We start from the raw sequence: 21,884 nt of genomic DNA, 5'->3' as shown, positions 1-21,884 counted from the left end.
TTCAACGATTTTACTGAGTTACAGTTCATATAAGGAAGTCAGTCAATTGAAATAAATAAATTAGGCCCTAATCTATGGATTTCAAATTACTGGGCAGGGGCGCAGCCATCGGTGGGCATGGGAGGGCATAGGCCCACCCACTTGGGAGCCAGGCCCAGCCAATCAGAATGAGTTTTTCCCCACAAAAGGGTTTTATTACAGACATAAATACTCCTCAGTTTCATCAGTTGTCTGGGTGGCTGGTCTCAGACAATCTCGCAGGTTAAGAAGCTAGATGTGGAGGTCCTGGGCTGGCCAGTTGAACGTACTGCCAAATTCTCTAAAACGACGTTGGAGGCGGCTTATGGTAGAGAAATTAACATTCAGTTCTCTGGCAACAGCTCTGGTGGACATTCCTGCAGTCAGCATGCCAATTGCACACTCCCTCAAAACTTGAGACATCTGTGGCATTGTGTTGTGTGACAAAACTGCACATTTTAGAGTGGCCTTTTATTGTCCCCAGCACAATGTGCACCTGTGTAATGATCATGCTGATTAATCAGCTTCTTGATATGTCACACCTGTCAGGTGGATGGATTATCTTGGCAAAGGAGAAATGTTCACCAACAGGGATGTAAACAAATGTGTGCACACAATTTGAGAGAATTAAGCTTATTGTGCATATGGAAAATGTCTGGGATCTTTTATTTCAGCTCATGAAACATGAGACCAACACTTTACATGTTGCGTTTATATTTTTGTTCAGAATAGATTAAATTATATCACAGAAAAACTCAGCATGCAAGCCTAGTTTAGAGTTTTGCAATATTTATCTTGAACCCAAATCAATTGCCGACATATGTAGGGTTCACTTCAAAGTCGAAGCCGTTCTGTTTGCGTAATTCAGTGGTTCCGAAATCCTCCAGTTGCGCTGAACCGATGGCCAGATGTGCCTGTTTTCTTTAAATACAGCTTGCAAGACGGAGGTACCTAGGCGCTGTGAGAACCAATCACAAACGCCGGGGGCGGGTCGTCTTTGGAATGTTGTGGATGTTAAAAATTGACCATTTGTCGCAGATACCCCAATACCGGTATCGAAGAATAACCTGTGCATTCATGCGGAGGTGATTTGCAAATGCTTGGCCGAGGAGTGAAAAGGAAATCGCCTGAGCGGGGAATTGCGCTTTGTTTCCCCCCCGGTGAGGGTGAGTTCTCTGCCCGAAGAAAGCAGGCGGAGTGCACTGGTGATGTAGCCCGGAGACTATTGCTGGGCGCTCGTATGTCTGTATTGCTGTTCAATAGCCTATATCAATGACTGCATATTGCACTCCGGAAGTAATCTACAGGATTATCTTCAATCACACAATATAGACAAGGGTTTATAGACTAAGAAGTGATCCTGCATCTGATATTGTGCACAGTGTCCAAGGGCATTGTGCCTCTTCAATGTTCATATTTCATATTAAGTGAACGAGCATAGCCTACGGAGTCTGCATGCTCCGCTCAGTCCATACTGTCACTGTTGACATATTCTACGAGTAGCCCATGAACCGATGGCAGCGCATTTGAATGCTTGGTCTATTTGTAGCCACCCCTCTATTGTTTATTTCCCCTATGCATTGTTTCCATACCTTCTACCGAATTGCTCCAACGCCATCGACACGCTCATGCTCATATAAAGGGTGTGCAAATACGGGAGTGATAGACACTTGTCGTGACCCAGGGATAGGCTGCAGTCTATTCCTATAGCCTAGCATATAGTGGCAAGTTGAATATTGAGTGAGAGTGAATCATATGAAATATTGTGTTAATTTTCTTGCTGTAGAGAAAGCTTGTGGTTTAATGTGGCTCCAGGTAGTGCGAACATCAAAATTACGCCACTTGTGGAGAGGGAGAACACTGTAGCCTAATTGTGAGCGCAGACAGGGGCGGAGGGAATCGCGGCGGTGAGATTATTTTTATGGACGCGCCCGGTGCGTACATTTGCGGGTCTGTCGTGTAACTCAGTCATGTTCTAGAGCTCGTAAATCGAGAGGACCGTTAGTGCGAAGTGCCTCAACCAGGCATTAAACTACCCTCGTGCAGCTAAAAAGGACGCTCAACTTGTACGCAAACAAAACGTGCCTCTGTAGCTAGAGGAGCGGCAAGAGAACAGAGGCAAGCAATAACATATTCTGTTGAGAACTATTGCTGACAACTCAGTAAGAAATTGCCGACAAGGACTAAATACTTACTTTTGAAAGTGGATGACACTGTCTGCCTGTCATTTACGTAGAACCACAATAAAGGACCACAATAAGTACAGGTAACAACACAATAACCTAGGCTACTATTATACTGTTTGCTTTTTTTTCCTGAGAATTAAGAATTATGTAGAAAATGATTAAGGTTGACTTTTCTCTGCTTCAGAAATATCTAATATGGGTGTAATTTTCTTGATGCAATAGAATGATGGCATTCGTAAATGAAATTTCAAATCTATTAACATAACATTACGCATGACCATGTGTGTGTGTCTTGGAAATGCCCTTGACACATTTTGAGTTGTGATGATGGATGACCCTGTTTTTTCAAGTGTGGAAGCTGAGAGATGCCTTTCTTGCACACTCCGATTGGATACACTGATTGAGCTATGGAACTCAGCATCCCCAATTTCAAGAGAGGTGTCAGAACCAATTAAGTTGTGAAGTATTTGGGCGGAAAATTAAATGGTGACATCCCATGACAATAATTAATTTATGGTATTGACTGATGAAGTGCAGCCAAGGACAGGGACCCACATAGGCCAAAGAAATATTTTTAAACCAGAACACAAAACCTGTGGAGTTCACATTCACTGCTACCAAACAGTAATAGCTTTTAAAGCTAGCTGAGGGATGGGCCTGGAGAAATGTATCCACTCTCAAATGAATACACAGAGCTATGGATTCAAGGATTGACCATCCATGATAACAAAATCTAGTTTTAACCATGTTTTGAGGCTATACAGTGTTTGTTTACATTTACATGTGGTCCTCTGTAGCTCAGCTGGTAGAGCACAGCGCTTGTAACACCAGGGTAGTGGGTTCGATCCCCGGGACCACCCATACACAAAAATGTATGCACGCATGACTGTAAGTCGTTTTGGATAAAAGCATCTGTAAATGGCATATTATTGTTTACAAACATTGGAGTAAAACAAGCTTATATTTTGGGTTCTGATGGGGTATGACAGTTGAACTAAGCTCATGAGACACAAGTTATATTCTTCAAGAATCAATGAGTATACACTGAGTACACAAAACATTAAGATCACCTGCTCTTTCCATGACATAGACTGACCAGGTGAATCCAGGTGAACGCTATGATCCCTTATTGATGTCAACTGTTAAATCCACTTCAATCAGTGTAGATGAAGGGGAGGAGACAGGTTTAAGAAGGACATGGATTGTGTATGTGTGCCATTCAGAGGGTGAATGGGCAAGACAAAATGTTTAAGTGCCTTTGAACGGGGTATGGTAGTAGGTGCCAGGTGTACCGGTTTGTGTCAAGAACTGCAACACAGCTGGGTTTTTCACACTCAACAGTTTCCTGTGTGTATCAAGAATGGTCCACCACCCAAAGGACATCCATCCAACTTGACACAACTGTGGGAAGCATTGGAGTCAACATGGACCAGCATCCCTGTGGAACGCTTTTGACACCTTGTAGAGTCCATGCCCCGACGAATTGAGGCTGAGGGGGGGTGCAACTCAATATTAGGAAGGTGTACCTAATGTTTGGTATACTCAGTGTATATCATGTTTTTGTAAGTCCAAAAATGAATGTAGCAACTAAGGATTCTAGCTTCTCTTTCAGGATTCTAGATTCTAGTTATTATTTTATCCATATTCGGAGAACGTAGCTTAGTAAAGGTGTTGAAAGAATCATCATGCAATCTGGTCTAGTCTATACTGTATGACTCAGCTTGAGTGTGATACCATGGTATATAGAGATGTGAATAGTGGATAGGTGATTCAAAGTGACTCGGCTCCCTGCTGCTCTGACAAGCATGGCAGACTCATTGCATTATGTCACACTTAATATATTACCTCATTTTGAATAGTGAAGGACGGGGTACGAGTTAGACATAGTGGATGTTGGCTGGCTGCTTCTAGAATGGGTATCATAACGGAGGAAGCAATGTTTGCATTATAGGATTGCTGGGCACTGCCATAACAAATCAGGACACCCCCATAAAACACTGGCACCCCATAGGCATAGAAAATATTATCTTTGTTCCAGGCCACTCTAACACATCACTCCTTAGATTCCAACCCCATGGATAATCATTTATTTTTCCTTGGACTGATCATCATGTAGTTGTGAAATTGTCCTTTAGAACGGATCCAAGATCACATTTTACTTTCACCCCCCGTAGTCAAGGTTAGGATATTTCACTATAATCTGATCCCAGATCTGGAGATAGAGGGTATCTTCTGCTTAGAGCCCCATGCAGATAGCACGATAAGTTGTGTTCCATATCCTACATGCTCTGCTGTGTGAGCAGCACTAGTCGATGCTAAGCTAGCAGCCCTAGCAGCCCTAATTGTTCCAACCCATCTTGTACGTTTGCTTAATTAGCCCTCGTGGCGTCGGAGTGAGAGCAGCATATTGTTGAGACATAATTAATCAAGCCGGGTTGTAATTATCGTTGAGGCGGTGGGAGGCTAGGCATGGGTCGTTCAGGCTAGAGATAAACATCTTATTAACCGTGTCAGAGTCTCTCGCAGACTCGCAACACGCAGAGCAACACGGTTTTATTAGGTAGAAAAGCACAACTATCAAGAAAATGTCCTCATAAAAATACCAGGGCTTGATTAGGTTTATGGTGATTACGGTCCTCAGGTAATCTCTACTAAATTGACAAATTCCTCTCTACTAGCTCACTGTAGACAGAAAATAACCCAATTTATTAATGGCCATGGTCATGGAAAAAAAATGTGTGTGTGAGCTGCCTCCATTGTAACAATCAGAATCCTTGGATGAAAACAGGGCAAAGAGAAAGAAAACACAACATTCAAATCATCTAGAAGCCCTTGGTGCTTTGGGTGTTGGTTGGACTGTTCCTGTTCTCCTTTTTCACAAAAGCACTTTCTGAGATGACCGCAGACTGATATGACAGCAGACAAACCCCTCGACCACAACCTCAGTCATTCCTGGTCAGGTTTTCCCCACAAACACACACGTCCCCACAAACACACATTGCATGGGACAATAAGGATAGGAATAGGAGGCCCTTAGAATTGCCACTATGGCTCTCCAGCCTTTAATGACAGAGACCAGCGTTTAATTTTAGTCTGGCTTCGCCTTTCACCTCACTGCAAGATTTGTTTTTCTTCACGAACAGTTCATTTCCCTGGACTAACATGTGTATCCAGCTTTCGTCCAGTAAACAAAGGTGTGTGTGCACGAAAACACACACACACACACACATGCACACGCACTCACACAAACACAGCCTACTAACTGAACACGTTGGCAGAAAGACTAACAAGTAGGAGTTCAGGATTTGAGTCTCTGTGTAACTTTATCAAGCAGATATACTTTTTTAACTCTTATTTTACCAGGTTGACTGGGAACACATTCTCATTTAGACACTGACTCAGGCATGCCAACTCTGTTTAGTTATTATTTTAAAAACAGACGCTGCTGATCTAGTGTCAGTTTATGGTCTGCTTTATATACCTACGCAAATCATCTCTGACATAATAGTATTGCCTCCCCATGCACAGAGGAAATTACTACTCCCTTCAGAGTCCAATGCAAGCTCATTTCAGTTTCTATCAATGCCTTCATACATATTCCCCACCCTGCTACCTTTCTGTATTATTGCATCTGAGTTATAGTCGACGGTTGCTGTAAACACGATCCAATCTACTGATGATTCAATTCAATTGCATTTCCTTCGATAGCTGCAGAGACACTCTAGTTAGTCTTGTGGGAACAGCAGGCAAAGTTGAGGGCAGGCAGGTAGTGCTCGAGGCCCTGAGAGAGGCGGAGGAGGAGGGATGGAGGGATGAGCTTTGAGCAGGCCGCTAGTCCAGCTGTCACCAACACTGACTGAAGCATGTGAACTAACAACAAACCCAGAGCCAGAGACTAGGATGCTGTGTAGGTATATGGGTAGAGACGTTAGGATGGACAAGGGAACTTGGAGCTTGTTTGTCTTGCTAATAAAGAGATTTCACAAGGCACAGTCTACACCTTTAATGTTTACTGTGTGGCTTTTAATGCTCAATGCAAACACACAGGTGGCAAGTAGATTTCTTTTGTATAAACAAACATTGGGGTCGTTCCATGTCATTTCAAGCCATGACACCCACCATCTCAGATTGTTCTAAAATCGTTTCTGTAGTTAGAAACAGATAAGATAAGCATTCCTGCAACATTATTTTGTTGAAAGACGATTTGAACTCTGAGAAATTAAGCTAATTGATTGCACCCAAATTGGCCATTTAAATTGATAGGATTAATATAATATTCAATAAATATAGTACCCAACATCCGATTTGCACAAAAACCCCTTATTAACAATGATTAAGAGGAATCCAAATAAATGGTAAAACGCCACCCACAGACCCCCAGTATACACTATCAGTTCTCTATGTTTGACATTTTATCCAGAGTGACTTACAGTTAGTGCATTCATCTTAAGATAGCTAGGTGGGACAACCACATATCACAGTCATAGTAAGTACATTTTTCCTCAATAAAGTAAGGGGGGAGAAAAGTCAAGTGCGCGTGTTAGTTCACAAAAGGCCTTTTCTTTGTATTTGGTGGGGGGGGTGCTTTGGGTTTATTTAAGATACTCTTTCAAGGGCATCACGAGTGGCGCAGCGGTCTAAGGCATTGCATCGCAGTGCTTGAGTTGTCACTACAGACCCGGGTTCGATCCCGGGCTGTGTCACAGCCAGCCGTGACCGGGAGACCCATGAGGCGGCGCACAATTGGCCCAGCGTCGTCCAGGTTAGGGGAGAGTTTGGCTGGCCGGGATGTCCTTGTCCTGTGGTGGGCCAGGTGCATGCACTCTGACACGGTCGCCAGTTGTACGGTGTTTCCTCCGACACATTGGTGCGGCTGGTTAAGTGAGCAGTGTGTCAAGAAGCAGTGTGTGTTTTGGAGGACACATGGCTCTCGACCTTCGCCTCTCCCGAATCCATAAGGGAGTTGCAGCGATGGGACAGGACTGTAACTACTAATTGGATATCACGAAAAAGTAAAACAAATAATAAGATACTCTTTGAATAGGGAGGGTTTCAGATGTTTTTGGTAGATGGGCAGGGACTCTGCTGTCCTAGCTTCAGAGGGAAGCTGGTTTCACCAGTGGTGCGCCAGGACAGAGAAGAGCTTGGACTGGGCTGAGCGGGAGCTGCCCTCCCGTAGGGGTGGAGGGCCAAGAGACCAGAGGTGGCAGAACGGAGTGCTCGGGTTGGGGTGTAGGGTTTGAGCATAGCAAGCATTTGACAAGTTGTATGAAGCTGCGACTTGGAGTATTGCTTATTCATACTATGTAATGTATTCTCAGTGAATTTGTGATGTTTGTTTTTCCCTGTTTCCTCCGACACATTGGTAAGGCTGACTTTCGGGTTAAGCGAGCAGTGTGTTAAGAAGCAGTTTCGGAGGACGCAGTGATGAGACAAGGTCGTAACTACCAATTGGATATCACAAAATTGGGGAGAAAATTTGGTAAAATTACAGCTTCATACAACTTGTCAAACATAGTGAACTGATACTGTATACTGGCCATTGGGTTGGGGTTTGGGGGGTCTGTGGGTGGCGTTTGACCATTTATTTGGATTCCTCACATCTTAATCATTGTTAAGAAGAGGTTTTTGTGCAAACCGGATGTTGGGTACTATATTTATTGAATATTATACAAATCCTATAAATGTAAATGGACAATTTGGGTGCAATCAATTAGCTTAATTTCTCAGAGATCAAATTATATTTAAACAAAATAAAGTTGCAGAAATGCCCATCTTTTCCATTTCTAACTACAGAAACAATTTCAGAACAATCTGAGATGGTGTGTGTCAATCCTCTTTCTTGTGCTTTTTGAGGTGGAATGACTCATTGATTAGTGAGAGGGAGGAATTGCTGTATATTTAACTCTGTAATACTTTGACGACCCATCTTCTTCCTTGTGTGTTGGCCTTCACACAATGCATTGCAGTATCTACATCACACATCCCAAAAGTCCTTCTTATTTGAATTCACTAATTACCATAAAAGGCAAGTCACTGTCATCTCAAGGCTGTATTCCCTAGAGAGACTGTACTCTTTCAAGTCTCATGTCTTCTTGTGAGACAAATTACTAAAGAATTTCCTTGGCTGCTTTTTCTGTATTGGGTTTTCAGACAGCTTCCACACATTCTTTCACCCCATATCTTAAGGCTAAGGTGAAATACTTCACAGATACCTTCTTGATCTGATCTTGAGTCTGACATCAACGTATTGGTGGTGGAAATAGAAACAAATCCAAACCCTTGTTTACCGTATGTGTCAAAGCTTCTCAATCCTGTCAGACCAGTGATCAACCATACAAAATATGGAAAGAAGGAAGAAATTAAGTATGCAGTCTAAGATCTTTCAACAAGAACCCTAAAGGTTCACCTCTGTCTGAACCCTGTACTTTCCCTTAGGCTCCTCAAGGCTCCTCAACAGACACTGGGGTCTTTCTTAGTGCTAGGCCCCACCATACTGATCCATTCATCATTGATCTGTGACAGTGGAGCCACATACAGTGCCTTCAGAAAGTATTTACACCCCTTTACTTTTTCCACATTTTATTGTGTTACAGCCTGAATTTATAATGGACACAATACCCCATCATGTCAAAGTGGAATTGAGTTTCTTTAATTTTTTTTGTCAATAAGTATTCAACCCCTTTGTTATGGCAAGCCTACATAAGTTCAGGAGTAAAAATGTGCTTAACAAATCACATAATAAGTTGCGTGGACTCATTCATGTTCAATAACATGATTTTATAATGACTACCCCATCACTGTACCCCACACATATAGTACCAGTCAAAAGTTTGGACACACCTACTCATTCAAGGGTTTTTCTGTATTTTTACTATTTTCTACACTGTAGAATAATAGTGAAGACATCAAAACTATGAAATAACACATATGGAATCATGTAGTAACCAACAAAGTGTTAAACAAATCAAAATATATTATATTTGAGATTCTTCAAATAGCCACCCTTTGCCTTGATGACAGCTTTGCACACTCTTGGCATTCTCTCAACCAGCTTCACCTGGAATGCTTTTCCAACAGTCTTGAAGGAGTTCCCACATATGCTGAGCACTTGTTGGCTGCTTTTCCTTCACTCTGCTGTCCGACTCATCCCAAACCATCTCAATTGGGTTGAGGTCGTGGGATTGTGGAGGCCAGGTAATCTGATGCAGCACTCCATCACTCTCCTTCTTGGTAAAATAGCCCTTACACAGCCTGGAGGTGTGTTGGGTCATTGTCCTGTTGAAAACAAATGATAGTCCCACTAAGCCCAAACCAGATGGGATGGCATATCGCTGCAGAATGCTGTGGTAGCCATGCTGGTTAAGTGTGCCTTGAATTCTAAATAAATCACAGACAGTGTCACCAGCAAAGCACCCACACACCATAACACCTCCTCCTCCATGCTTTATGATGGGAACTACACATGCAGAGATCATCCGTTCACCCACACCGCGTCTCACAAAGACGAGGCGTTTGGAACTAAAAATCTCCTATTTGGACTCCAAACCAAAGGACAAATTTCCACCTGTCTAATGTCCATTGCTCATGTTTCGTGGCCCAAGCAGGTCTCTTCTTCTTATTGGTGTCCTTTAGTAGTGGTTTCTTTGCAGCAATTCGACCATGAAGGCCTGATTCACACAGTTCCCTCTGAACAGTTGATGTTGAGATGTGTCTGTGACTTGAACTCTGTGAAGCATTTATTTGGGCTGAAATTTCTGAGGATGTTAACTCTAATGAACTTATCTTCTGCAGCAGAGGTGACTCTTCCATTCCTGTGGCGATCCTCATGAGAGCCAGTTGCATCATAGCGCTTGATGGTTTTTGCGACTGCACTTGAAGAAACTTTCAAAGTTCTTGACATTTTCCATGTTGACTGACCTTCATGTCTTAAAGTAATGATGGACTGTCATTTCTCTTTGCTTATTTGAGCTGTTCTTGCCATAATATGGACTTGGTCTTTTACCAAATAGGGCTGTCTTCTGTATACCACCCCTATCTTGTCACAACACAACTGATTGGCTCAAACGCATTAAGACTTTTAAGAAGGCACACCTGTTAATTGAAATGTATTCCAGGTGACTACCTCATGAGGCTGTTTGAGAGAATGCCAAGAGTGTGCAAAGCTGTCATCAAGGCAAAGGGTGGCTATTTGAAGAATCTCAAATATAATATATTTTGATTTGTTTAACACTTTTTTGGTTAGTACATGATTCCATATGTGTTATTTCATAGTTTTGATGTCTTCACTATTATTCTAAAATGTAAAAATGAAGAAAAACCCTTGAATGAGTAGGTGTGTCCAAACTTTTGACTGGTAGTGTATAATTATCTGTAAGGTCCCTCAATTGAGTAAGGAAATTCAAGCACAGAATCAACCACAAAGACCAGGGAGTTTTCCAATGCCTAGCAAAGAAGGGCACCTATTAGTAGATGGGTAAAAAGAAGAAAAAAACAGACACTGAATATTTATTAATTAGTTATTAATTAGGCTTTGGATGGTGTATCGATACACCCAGTCACTGCAAAGATACAGGAGTCCTTCCTAACTCAGTTGCCGGAGAGGAAGAAAACCTCTCAGGGATTTCACCGCGAGGCCAATGGTGGCTTTAAAACAGTTACAGAGTTTAATGGCAATGATAGGAGAAAACTGAGGATGTATCAACAACATTGTAGTTACTCCACAATACCAACCAGAGTGAAAAGAAGGAAGCTTGTGTAGAATAAAAAATATTCCAAAACATGCATCTTGTTTTCAACAAGACACTTTAATAATACTGCAAAAAATGTGGCAAAGAAAATAACTTTTTGTCCTGAATACAAAGCGTTTTGTTTGGGGCAAATCCAACAACACATCATTGAGTACCACGCTTCATATTTTCAAGCATGGTGGTGGCTGCATCATGTTATGGGTATGCTTGTCATCGGCAAGGACTAGGGAGTATATTTGGATAAAAGAAATGGAATACTACTAAGCGCAGGCAAAATCGTATAGGAAAACCTGGTTCAGTCTGCTTTCCAACAGACACTGGGAGACTAATTCACCTTTAAGCAGGATAATAACCTAAATCAAAAGGCCAAATCTACACTGGAGTTGCTAACAAAGACGACATTCACAGTTGCTGAGTGGCCTAGTTACAGTTTTGACTTAAATCGGCTTGAAAATCTATGGCAAGATTTGAAAATGGCTGTCTAGCAATGATCAACAACCAACTTGAAAGAGCTTGAAGAACTCTTAAAAGAATAATGGGCAAATATTGTACAATCCAGGTGTGCAAAGCTCTTAGAGACTAACCCCAAAAGACTCACAGCTGTAATCGCTACCAAAGGTGTTTCTAACATGTATTGACTCAGGGGGTTGAATACTTATCTAATCAAGATATTAGTGTTTAAAAATAAATAAATAAAACATTTAAATTAATATTCAACTTTTTCTTCCATTTTGACATGAGAGTATTTTGTGTAGATCGGTGACAATTTTTTAAAACAATTAAATCCATTTTAATCCCACATGTAACACAACAAAATGTGGAAAAAGTAAAGGGGTGTGAATACTTACTGAAGACACTGTACTCTCCCACGACTCTCTTAGCAGGCTATATAACTCCTTCTACAAGGTGTGTGTGTGTTTGTGTGTGTGTGTGTGTGTGTGTGTGTGCATGTGCGCTTTTGTGTGTCCATATGCATTTGTGTGTGTTTGTATGCTTATATGTACAGTGAGGGAAAAAAGTATTTGATCCCCTGCTGATTTTGTACGTTTGCCCACTGACAAAGACATGATCAGTCTATAATTTTAATGGTAGGTTTATTTGAACAGTGAGAGACAGAATAACAACAAAAAAATCCAGAAAAACGCATGTCCAAAATGTTATAAATTGATTTGCATTTTAATGAGGGAAATAAGTATTTGACCCCTCTGCAAAACATGACTTAGTACTTGGTGGCAAAACCCTTGTTGGCAATCACAGAGGTCAGACGTTTCTTGTAGTTGGCCACCAGGTTTGCACACATCTCAGGAGGGATTTTGTCCCACTCCTCTTTGCAGATCTTCTCCAAGTCATTAAGGTTTCGCGGCTGACGTTTGGCAACTCGAACCTTCAGCTCCCTTCACAGATTTTCTATGGGATTAAGGTCTGGAGACTGGCTAGGCCACTCCAGGACCTTAATGTGCTTCTTCTTGAGCCACTCCTTTGTTGCCATGGCCGTGTGTTTTGGGTCATTGTCATGCTGGAATACCCATCCACGACCCATTTTCAATGCCCTGGCTGAGGGAAGGAGGTTCTCACCCAAGATTTGACGGTACATGGCCCCATCCATCGTCCCTTTGATGCGGTAAAGTTGTCCTATCCCCTTAGCAGAAAAACACCCCCAAAGCATAATGTTTCCACCTCCATGTTTGACGGTGGGGATGGTGTTCTTGGGGTCATAGGCAGCATTCCTCCTCCTCCAAACACGGCGAGTTGAGTTGATGCCAAAGAGCTCCATTTTGGTCTCATCTGACCACAACACATTCACCCAGTTCTCCTCTGAATCATTTAGATGTTCATTGGCAAACTTCAGACGGCCCTGCATATGTGCTTTGTTGAGCAGGGGGACCTTGCGGGCGCTGCAGGATTTCAGTCCTCCACGGCGTAGTGGGTTACCAATTGTTTTCTTGGTGACTATGGTCCCAGCTGCCTTGAGATCATTGACAAGATCCTCCCGTGTAGTTCTGGGCTAATTCTTCACTGTTCTCATGATCATTGAAACTCCACAAGGTGAGATCTTGTATGGAGCCCCAGGCTGAGGGAGGGTGACAGTTCTTTTGTGTTTCTTCCATTTGCGAATAATCGCACCAACTGTGGTCACTTTCTCACCAAGCTGCTTGGCGATGGTCTTGTAGCCCATTCCAGCCTTGTGTAGGTCTACAATCTTGTCCCTGACATCCTTGGAGAGCTCTTTGGTCTTGGCCATGGTGGAGAGTTTGGAATCTGATTGATTGATTGCTTTTGTGGACAGGTGTCTTTTATACAGGTAACAAGCTGAGATTAGGAGCACTCCCTTTAAGAGTGTGCTCCTACTCTCAGCTCGTTACCTGTATAAAAGACACATAGGAGCCAGAAATCTTTCTGAGAGGGGGTCAAATGCTTATTTCCCTCATTAAAATGCAAATCAATTTATAACATTTCTGACATGCGTTCTTCTGGATTTTGTTGTTGTTATTCTGTCTCTCACTGTTCAAATAAACCTACCATTAAAATTATAGACTGATCATTTCTTTGTCAGTGGGCAAACGTTCAAAATCAGTAGGGGATCAAATACTTTTTTCTCTCACTGTAGGTGTCTGTGTGTGTGTGTGTGTCTGTGTCTGTGTTTATGTGCATTTGCGTAAAGGCTGTTACTGGCTAACCCAAGTCCAGACGTGCCCTAGGTTTGTATTGGCTTACATTTATTAGCTAGCGCTCCCAGCGCTAATGGGTTTTCTGTGTTACTATGGTTAATGCCATCTATTGCTACACTGCTGTTTTCGTTTGCACAGTACAATAAACAGGATAGAGATTGGGGTTCTATTGTTGCCTTGCGTAATGTTGGCAGTTGGTTACTGTTATGACTGATTTTTGTGGAGGGGATAGTTGACATAGCCCTGGTTCTTTGGTGGCAGTGTGGGATTTTTCTTTTTGGTGTCTTTTGTTTTGGGATATACTGTATCTTGGTATTAGTTAGAGAAGAAAGTGACAATCCATCCTTGTCATTACCATCACCATCATCATTACCATCATGTCACCATCATGACAATGATCATTATCATAACTCCCATAATCATTACCAATCACCCTAAACTACAAATCATTAGAGACATTATAGTGCTCAGGTCAATCGTTCCGTTCCGAGCAGAACCCCTATATTTCTGGAACCAAAAAATAACATTATTAACCGGTTCTCAATATTTCAGAATAACGTTTCTGTTCCGGAACACTAGAGATAACATTCGTTCCCGGTTCGGTTTCCATTCCTCGAAAAAATAACCTGCCTCAGGTTGCCTTTTTTCTGTCAGATTGGATATATGTCTTAACTGTGTGAGAGTATCCTGAGGTAGATTGAGTTTTACTTCAGCAGGATGGGGATATAAAGCACAAAGAAATGCAGAAAGGAAAATCAATGTCTTAACTAAAGGAGCCGGTAAATGATTGATGAGCACTATGTAATGGGATCCCTAGTGTCTGTTTCCTTACAACTTTGTGTGATTGCCACTATTCTGTGGGAGAGGAGCTTGGCTGAGCCAGAAACCAACACCCATACTCTCTATGGCTCTCAGTGAGCTTACTATCTGACACTACCTGATGTGCACTCACTTACACACATGCACACACAGACATGGACGCATACACACACACACACACACACACACACACACACACACACACACACACACACACACACAAATAGTCACATGAGGCCTGCATACAGACAACGCCTGACATGCACATAGTCATATGCACCTGCATACACACTCACATACCATACGTACACATTGTTGGACATAAACACACACAGACACAATGAGTTGGAAATGAATGTTTTAGTAGTCATTCAATTTACATTCAAAGGTCATTCTGTATAGTATCACAATACACTGGCCTAATGAGACAATGTATTGTTGATCAATATCACCCGTATGTATGGAGCCTGATAACAGGAGGAACCGGGAGGGTGGCCATCAATTCCGCATGGATGGAGAAGGTAGAGGAATGTGAGGGAGAGGTAGAAAAGAGGGACGGAGGTAGAGAGAGGGAGGAAAAGAGAAAGTGAGGGCGAGCAGGTGAGACCTGAAAGCTGCCTTTGTGTGGCGGCTGGCAGTAGGAACACTGGTCTGCTCTGTGAGGTGTTAAACACACACACACACACACACACACACACACACACACACACACACACACACACACACACACACACACACACACACTGGGGAGTTATGGGGGTGGGGGGTGCTTTGGAAAACATACCGGGTTGGAAACCATTGCATGATGTTTTCAAATATAACAAAAAGCCCCTCTCTCCCCACCCCAAGATTAACAGACGTTACACCGCCATGAAGTGGCTCTATTTTCACTTCAGTTGCTAAACGGCTCCCCATTTTCCCCTCCACTGCATCTCAACTGTATCTGATGCTGTTCAACTGGAGCTTGAAGTGCATGATAATATCAGAGCTGGCTGCTTCATGTTCAGCATACTAAAACCAAAACACCACGGTTCCAGGACTGGACGTCAATAGCATAACCAGACCAAACATTCAAACTACTTTTACCATTTTCAAATATAGAGATAGTGGTGGTATGTTTAAACTTTGAGAGTCCATTTTTTGTTGTTATCTGTGTCTCGCCAGAGCTGTCAGCTATGCAAACTGAACTGAGCGAGCTCTGTGTTTGAGGAGACTAGCTTTCATCTTCAAGCAAGTTCTACATAAAGATTTTATCAGTTCAGTTCAACTTAAAATGGTTTTATAGCCTAAAGTAGTCCAACTGCACTGTCGTGTATGAAATTACCCTCCGTTGTGCTAATTTATTGCTGAGTGTGTACACGCTTCATGCTGATAGTGTATGTTTTGGTTTATACAGTATATCTGCATGTTGGTATAAGGGGGTGTTGTGTGCATTGCATAATGGTGTGTTGCTGAATCATTTGAGACAGTGTTCCTTGACTTGTTAATGTACCTAGTGCTGCTGTGCTGTGACTGTGCTGTTGAGTGCTCCTCGGATTGTGTACTGAGCTGTGATCTCGTTTGTTTACGTCCCCAGGAGAGACCCGGGAGACAGCGGGCGCCATGAGGCGGCGAGGAGGGCTTGAGAGAGAGGAGACATCGCCCTTCATCATCCTCAGCATCGGGCAGCGCAGGAAGTGCATACAAGCGCCACAGAGACTGTCTAGCAAGAGACAAGCTAACAGCACCCGAATCTGAGAGAGAGACGAGAGAGAGAAACAGAAAAGAGTGGATTCAACATCCATTTATTTATCCTCAATGGGCTTAAACTGGACTGGACCAGACATGGAAGAGATGATGTCCAAGTTACCACATTGTTCTATATTGGACCCTCCTTGTTAGACCTTCGAAACAACTCACACACCTTTGTGAGGCTTAGAACTGAGGGGCAGAGAGAGAAAAAAAGAGAGAGAGAGAGAGATAGAGGAAGAGAACGAGAGACACTCTGGGCTCCATGCAGGCGCGTAAGAAGTATGTCCTGCTGGGGCTGTGTGCATGCTGCTGGCTGCTGCTCTTCTACTGGGGCGGCGGTGTCCAGGTCCGTCTCTTCAAGCTGCTGGTGCAGCAGAGGGGCGATGTGGTGCGCCCCTGGCCCGACTGGAACGACCGGGCCCTCCTGCCGGGCTATGCCCAGCTGGAGGAACTCCAGACGGGGCCTGGTTCTGCCGAGTCCCCCCGCCAGCGTCACCATGCCTGGACGGGCATCTATAAAGACAGTCGCTGCCGAATGGAGACCTGCTTCGACTTTACGAGATGTCGACGTAGAGGGCGGGACGGGTTTAGAGTGTACGTCTACCCGTCGGAGAAGGGCGAGCGCGTGTCGGAGAGCTATCGTAAGATACTGACGTCTATAGGCGAGTCGCGGTACTACACCAAGGACCCTCGCGAGGCGTGTCTCTTCGTTTTGGGAATTGACACTCTGGACCGCGACCAGCTCTCGGGGCAGTTCGTGCCCAACTTGGACGATCGTATCAAGGGTTACCCGCTCTGGAACGAGGGGCGGAACCACCTTATCTTTAACCTGTACTCGGGCACCTGGCCCAACTACACTGAGGACCTGGGCTTCAACATCGGCCAGGCCATCCTGGCTAAAGCCAGCCTCAACACGGAACACTTCCGGCCCGGGTTCGACGTCTCCATCCCCCTGTTCTCCAAGGAGCACCCCCAGAAGGGGGGCGAGAGGGGCTGGTTGGTGCGAAATACGGTACCCCCGCGCAGAAAGTACCTGTTGATGTTCAAAGGGAAGCGGTATCTAACAGGCATCGGCTCGGACACCCGTAATGCCCTGCATCATATCCATAATGGGAAGGACATAGTGTCCCTCACCACATGCCGTCACGGGAAGGACTGGGAGAAACACAAAGACGCCCGCTGTGACCATGACAACCTAGAGTATGAGAGGTAAGTTAGGTTCCTAAGGGGCAGAACGGCGAATCGTAACTTCCAATTCAGTTGGGGAGAGATCCAAATGACACAATAGTTTCCTGGAGGAAAATGGGGGAGGGTCATGCTTTTTCAATTTCAGTCAGGGGGAGGGTTTAGTCTTTTTTTTTTTTGTCCAGGGGAGGGTGATGTCATTTGTAATCAATTAAATGTCATATTGCTCAGGGTTTGATGCCTCTCATCCCTGATTCTCTGCTGGGCACGTAATATCAAGTGTGCCTAGTGTGGTCTCAATAAAATTATCCAAAGCCTGTATTATAAGCCAGGGGTGTCAAACTCATTCCATGAAGGGCCTAGTATCTGCAGGTTTTTGGTTTATCCTTTCAATTAAGCCCTAGACAGCCAGGTGTGGGGAGTTCCTTACTAATTAGTGACCTTAATTCATCAATTAAGTACAATGAGGAGCAAAAACCTGCAGACACTCAGGCCACCATGGAATGAGTTTGACAAGTGCTATAGGCTATAGGCCTAGGCCAGGGGTATTCACTCTTACCCTATGAGGTCCAGAGCCTGCTGGTTTTCTGTTCTACCTGATAATTAATTGCACCCACCTGGAGTCCCAGGTCTAAATCAGTCCCTGATTAGAGGGGAACAATGAAAACACTCAGTGGAACTGACTTCAAGGTCCAGAGTTGAGTTTGAGGGGTCTAGGTTATACAAAGAGCATACTCGGAGAAGCACAGGGCAAAGTTATATTTCGAAGAAAATGTACTTCCTTCCAGAGTTTTTGCGTTGCTGGGATGGTGTATGTAAAACTAGGCTACACTGCATTACACACTGCAATGGATAGGCGTTCCTTGGGTCCTACTCTTCCTGGGTTCCAAAGCTTGCTAGTGATATAATTGATTTTAATACAAATTAAATGGACCTGATTATATAAAATGATCTATAGCAACGCTTTAGTCCTCAATGCTTTATGCTAGAAACATCTTGTCTCAAGAACATTTTCTATTTTTTATACCCTCAAACACCAAGTTAGGCATATCTAATTTCAAATAGGCCATTATCACTGTCAATCGTGAATGATAATTCTTCACGTTTTACCGGTGAAATGTCCAAACTGCATGCCAATCATTTGATCTCAATCAGTTTCATGGGAATATGTATTTACATCTTCTTGAATAACTGTTTCGCAAGCGAATTAAAGCAGATGGCGTTAACAAAATATTAGCATTTCTTGTAGGCCTATTTTGTTTCAATCAAAGGCCGCGGCGTGCACGCTGTTGAGTTTTGTCTGCATGAGGAAAATATTTGACTATTCAGCTTCAGATAAGAAATGACTGAGTGAGGAGGTGTTTTTGGTGTAACATATTATAGGCCTGCTATGCTACAGTAAGCTTATATGCTATTATATTCGAATCTGCTATGTAAAATGTGAATTAATCATGATGTGATCTGGCAAGACATTGATTCAGCTTTGATCTAACTTTACTAAACGAGCCCCCCCCACCGATCCGCGGTGGTCTGCAAATCCACAACCTTCTAGCTACTTTGTTTCTAAAGTGGCATATCTAAGGCTCTGGTCTGTCCTAGGAGTGAGGGTAAACGGTAGGCATGTTCTCTGCTGTCCACTTTATGTTTGAATTATTATTTGGGGTATAGGGGATGGTCACTTGTTTATTTTGTTCAGGGAGGGCCATCCATTTTCATTTCAGAGAGATCAGATTTTCTCCAGGTATCTCTCATTAGAAATAGCTTACAGTCCCTTAGTCTCTCATTGACGTCAATGCATGACTAAGAGAAAATTCTACTTAAGTGGAAGTTAGGATTCTCCCCTTAGGGAGGGTTATTATTGTGAGGTTGTGTCATAATTTTTTTTAAAATGTAAATGTAATAACTTGTGTTCTGTTTCATCAGGAATACACTTTGGGCTTGTTCTTTTATTGCTTTGTTTTTAATTGTGCTGGGCGTTTATTGGGCCCCTTAGATGTTGGGCTTTTATGAGATTGATTTTCTCTCTCTCATCTAAACTCTGTCTTTTACAGTTACTATTCCAGTTATCTTGTTAAGAATATTGAGTGTTGTTTGTGTGTTGTGTTAGATTTACAGTACTGAGTGTGGTCCTGGCTATGTAAGATCTTGGTGTAGAGTTTACACCCCTTGAAACAAGTCAACGTCCAAAGACCAATCGATGGTTGCAGTATGTGCTCAACATTCTGAAAAGGTTCTGAAATCTGAGAAGAAGTGTTTTCATCCATGCACAGAGGAGAGGTGTCACAATGGACAAAGTGGGATTGAAAAAAGGGAAAGTTGACTGGAATAAGAATAGCAGTCAACAGGGTAAGAATAGGGGGAGGCTATCTCTTCATGTAGCCTCCACCGAAGTACACCAATGAACTGGTCCTGGTCAGATACCTCTAGAATGAGGGATAGAGGGAGAGAGGGATAGAGAGAGTGAGTGGAGGGCCCTGTCTTACCCAGTAATAACAGTTATAATCCGTCCGGGGCATAGCTACCTTTCTAGGTTGTTTACATTGGGATGGAGCTGAGTCGCACTCAACACTGTATGAATGAGCTCATTTATTCCACACATAACCAACGGTCTGCTCAGACATCAGGGTGGGGGGTTTATGTGAGGGGGTTTGGGGAGAGGGGTGTCGGGAGCTTATTTTATAGGATGGCGGGTTAGATTTGGATATGGTGAGGGGTGCATGGAGTGGGGGTTAGGTGGGGGTGGGGGGTGAGAGGCAGCAGCAGTGTGTAAGAAAAACACGAGAAGCGTTAAAAAAAAGAAAGAACTGTGTGTAGTGCTTTTTCTTTTTCTTCTCCCTCAGAGTTGGAAATGAGGTACGGACGGGGGCCTCAGAGTGTGAGGTGTGAAGGGGTGCAGGGGATGTTTGAGGGGGATGGTGGGGGGGTGGGTATTACGTTGACCACTCTCTGGCGCTCATATCCCGAGGAGTGTGGGGGCTTTTCGGGGATAACATGAGAACCATGCATGGAAATGGAGTCGGAATGAATGAAATGAAAGCGTGACAATATAAACGACCCATGAAGCTGAAGGATTCTGAGAATGAGGTTAGGTAACGACTCCCACCCTCAAAGGCCCTCTGTCCCTCTCCCTCTCTTTCTTTCTCTCTCTATCTCTCTCTCACTTTCTTTCTCCATCTCTCTCTTTTTCTTCTCTCCCGCTCTCTCTCTCTATCTCTCTCGTTCTCTCTCTCCCTCTTTCTCTCAATCTGTCTTTCCATGCCTGAAGTCCTACCTTCTTTCTACCTTTTCTACTCCTTCTCTTTCCTGCTGTCTGACTCTCTCCCTTCCTCCCCCTCTTCGTTCCTCCCTCTATCTGTCCTCTGCCTCGATCTAACCCCATGTCTCGCCTTTCCTGCACTCCAATTCATCCCCCTCTCCCTCATCCCTCTCGTGATCTTTCCCTCTCTCTGTCTATGTTACTCTCCCCCTCTCTATCTCGCTCTCCATTACTAAATTTACCCCCTCACGCCTTTCCTCCTCTCTATGTTTCTCCTGTCCTCCTTGGCTGTGGGCTCAGGCAGCCAGGCAGGCAGGCTGCTGCCTCTTAGCAGGTTGTACCAGGTTAATGAGCACATGCATCTGGTACACCTACAGATTAACCCAGGAGGACCCGGGACTAGACAGGGTAGGGGGGCGGGGTGTAAATTAAGTAATGGAGCGAGAGATAGAGAGAGAAAGAGAGAAACATAGACAGAGAGAGGGAAAGATCACGGGAGAGATGAGGGAGAGGGGGATGAATTGGAGTGCAGGAAAGGCGAGACATGGGGGTTAGATAGAGGGAGAGGACAGATAGAGGGAGGAACGAAGACGGGGAGGAAGGGAGAGAGTCAGACAGCAGGAAAGAGAAGGAGTAGAAATGGGAGAAAGAAGATAGGACTTCAGGCATGGAAAGGACCCAGAAAGATAGAGAGGCCAAGAGGGAGGGTGACAGAGCGAGAGAAAGAAGGAGAGAGGGGGATACTTCAGGCAAGGGAGAGGTTTTACTGCAGCCTATTGGCCTAGTTTCCCTTCTTTCTTACTTTGGAGGATTCTATGAGAAAGGAAAGAAAAACCTGCATTGTACAGTGAATGTAAATGAGGGAGTGTGTGAAAAGAGAGGAGTGGAAATAGGGCAGGGAGTTTCAGGAGACACACACATAGATGCTTGCATGCACACACACATAAATACACACATACAGAGATGCACGAACACACACACACACTAGTAGAAGACTTTTCAGAGTTGCTTTAGTCATAGTTAAAGCGCTAAGGGTGAGGTATAAGTATCAGGGGTGTGGGCAGGCAGGGGATAAGGGGGTGCAGGGGAGTAAAGAGGGAGGGATGGAGGGAGGAGTGGGGTGTAATGGCAAAATGATGTACCTCTCCATTCAGCTTAAATGGTTGTTCCCATGACGACGGCCTTGCCATGTGGAACACTGGGTCAGAGCATAGGCCATTATTCATGAAACAGAAAGAACTCAAGGAGAGAGAATAGAGAAATAAAAAGA

General features: G+C 43.7%; 1 protein-coding gene across 3 annotated transcripts in view; it reads left to right on the top strand.

The window, feature by feature from the left end:
- The first annotated feature begins 1,009 nt into the window (after nt 1-1,009).
- LOC121571482 (exostosin-1c) overlaps nt 1,010-21,884 on the top strand; it is a 112,800-nt gene continuing 91,925 nt past the window's right edge. For 2 of the 3 annotated variants that reach the window (XM_041882965.2, XM_041882967.2), the window contains exons 1-2: nt 1,010-1,184; nt 16,019-17,382. In XM_041882965.2, the coding sequence (XP_041738899.2) occupies nt 16,436-17,382 (947 nt within the window). In that variant the 5' untranslated portion in view covers nt 1,010-1,184; nt 16,019-16,435. Of the gene's footprint in view, nt 1,185-1,846; nt 2,285-16,018; nt 17,383-21,884 lie in introns of those variants that run through there. The other variant, XM_041882966.2, reaches the window with a different exon arrangement.

Source organism: Coregonus clupeaformis, chromosome 8 (assembly GCF_020615455.1).
Source record: "Coregonus clupeaformis isolate EN_2021a chromosome 8, ASM2061545v1, whole genome shotgun sequence".
In the NCBI taxonomy this organism is placed as follows: domain Eukaryota; kingdom Metazoa; phylum Chordata; class Actinopteri; order Salmoniformes; family Salmonidae; genus Coregonus; species Coregonus clupeaformis.
Note: the sequence above shows the minus strand (reverse complement) of the source record. Positions and strands in the feature narration are given on the sequence as shown.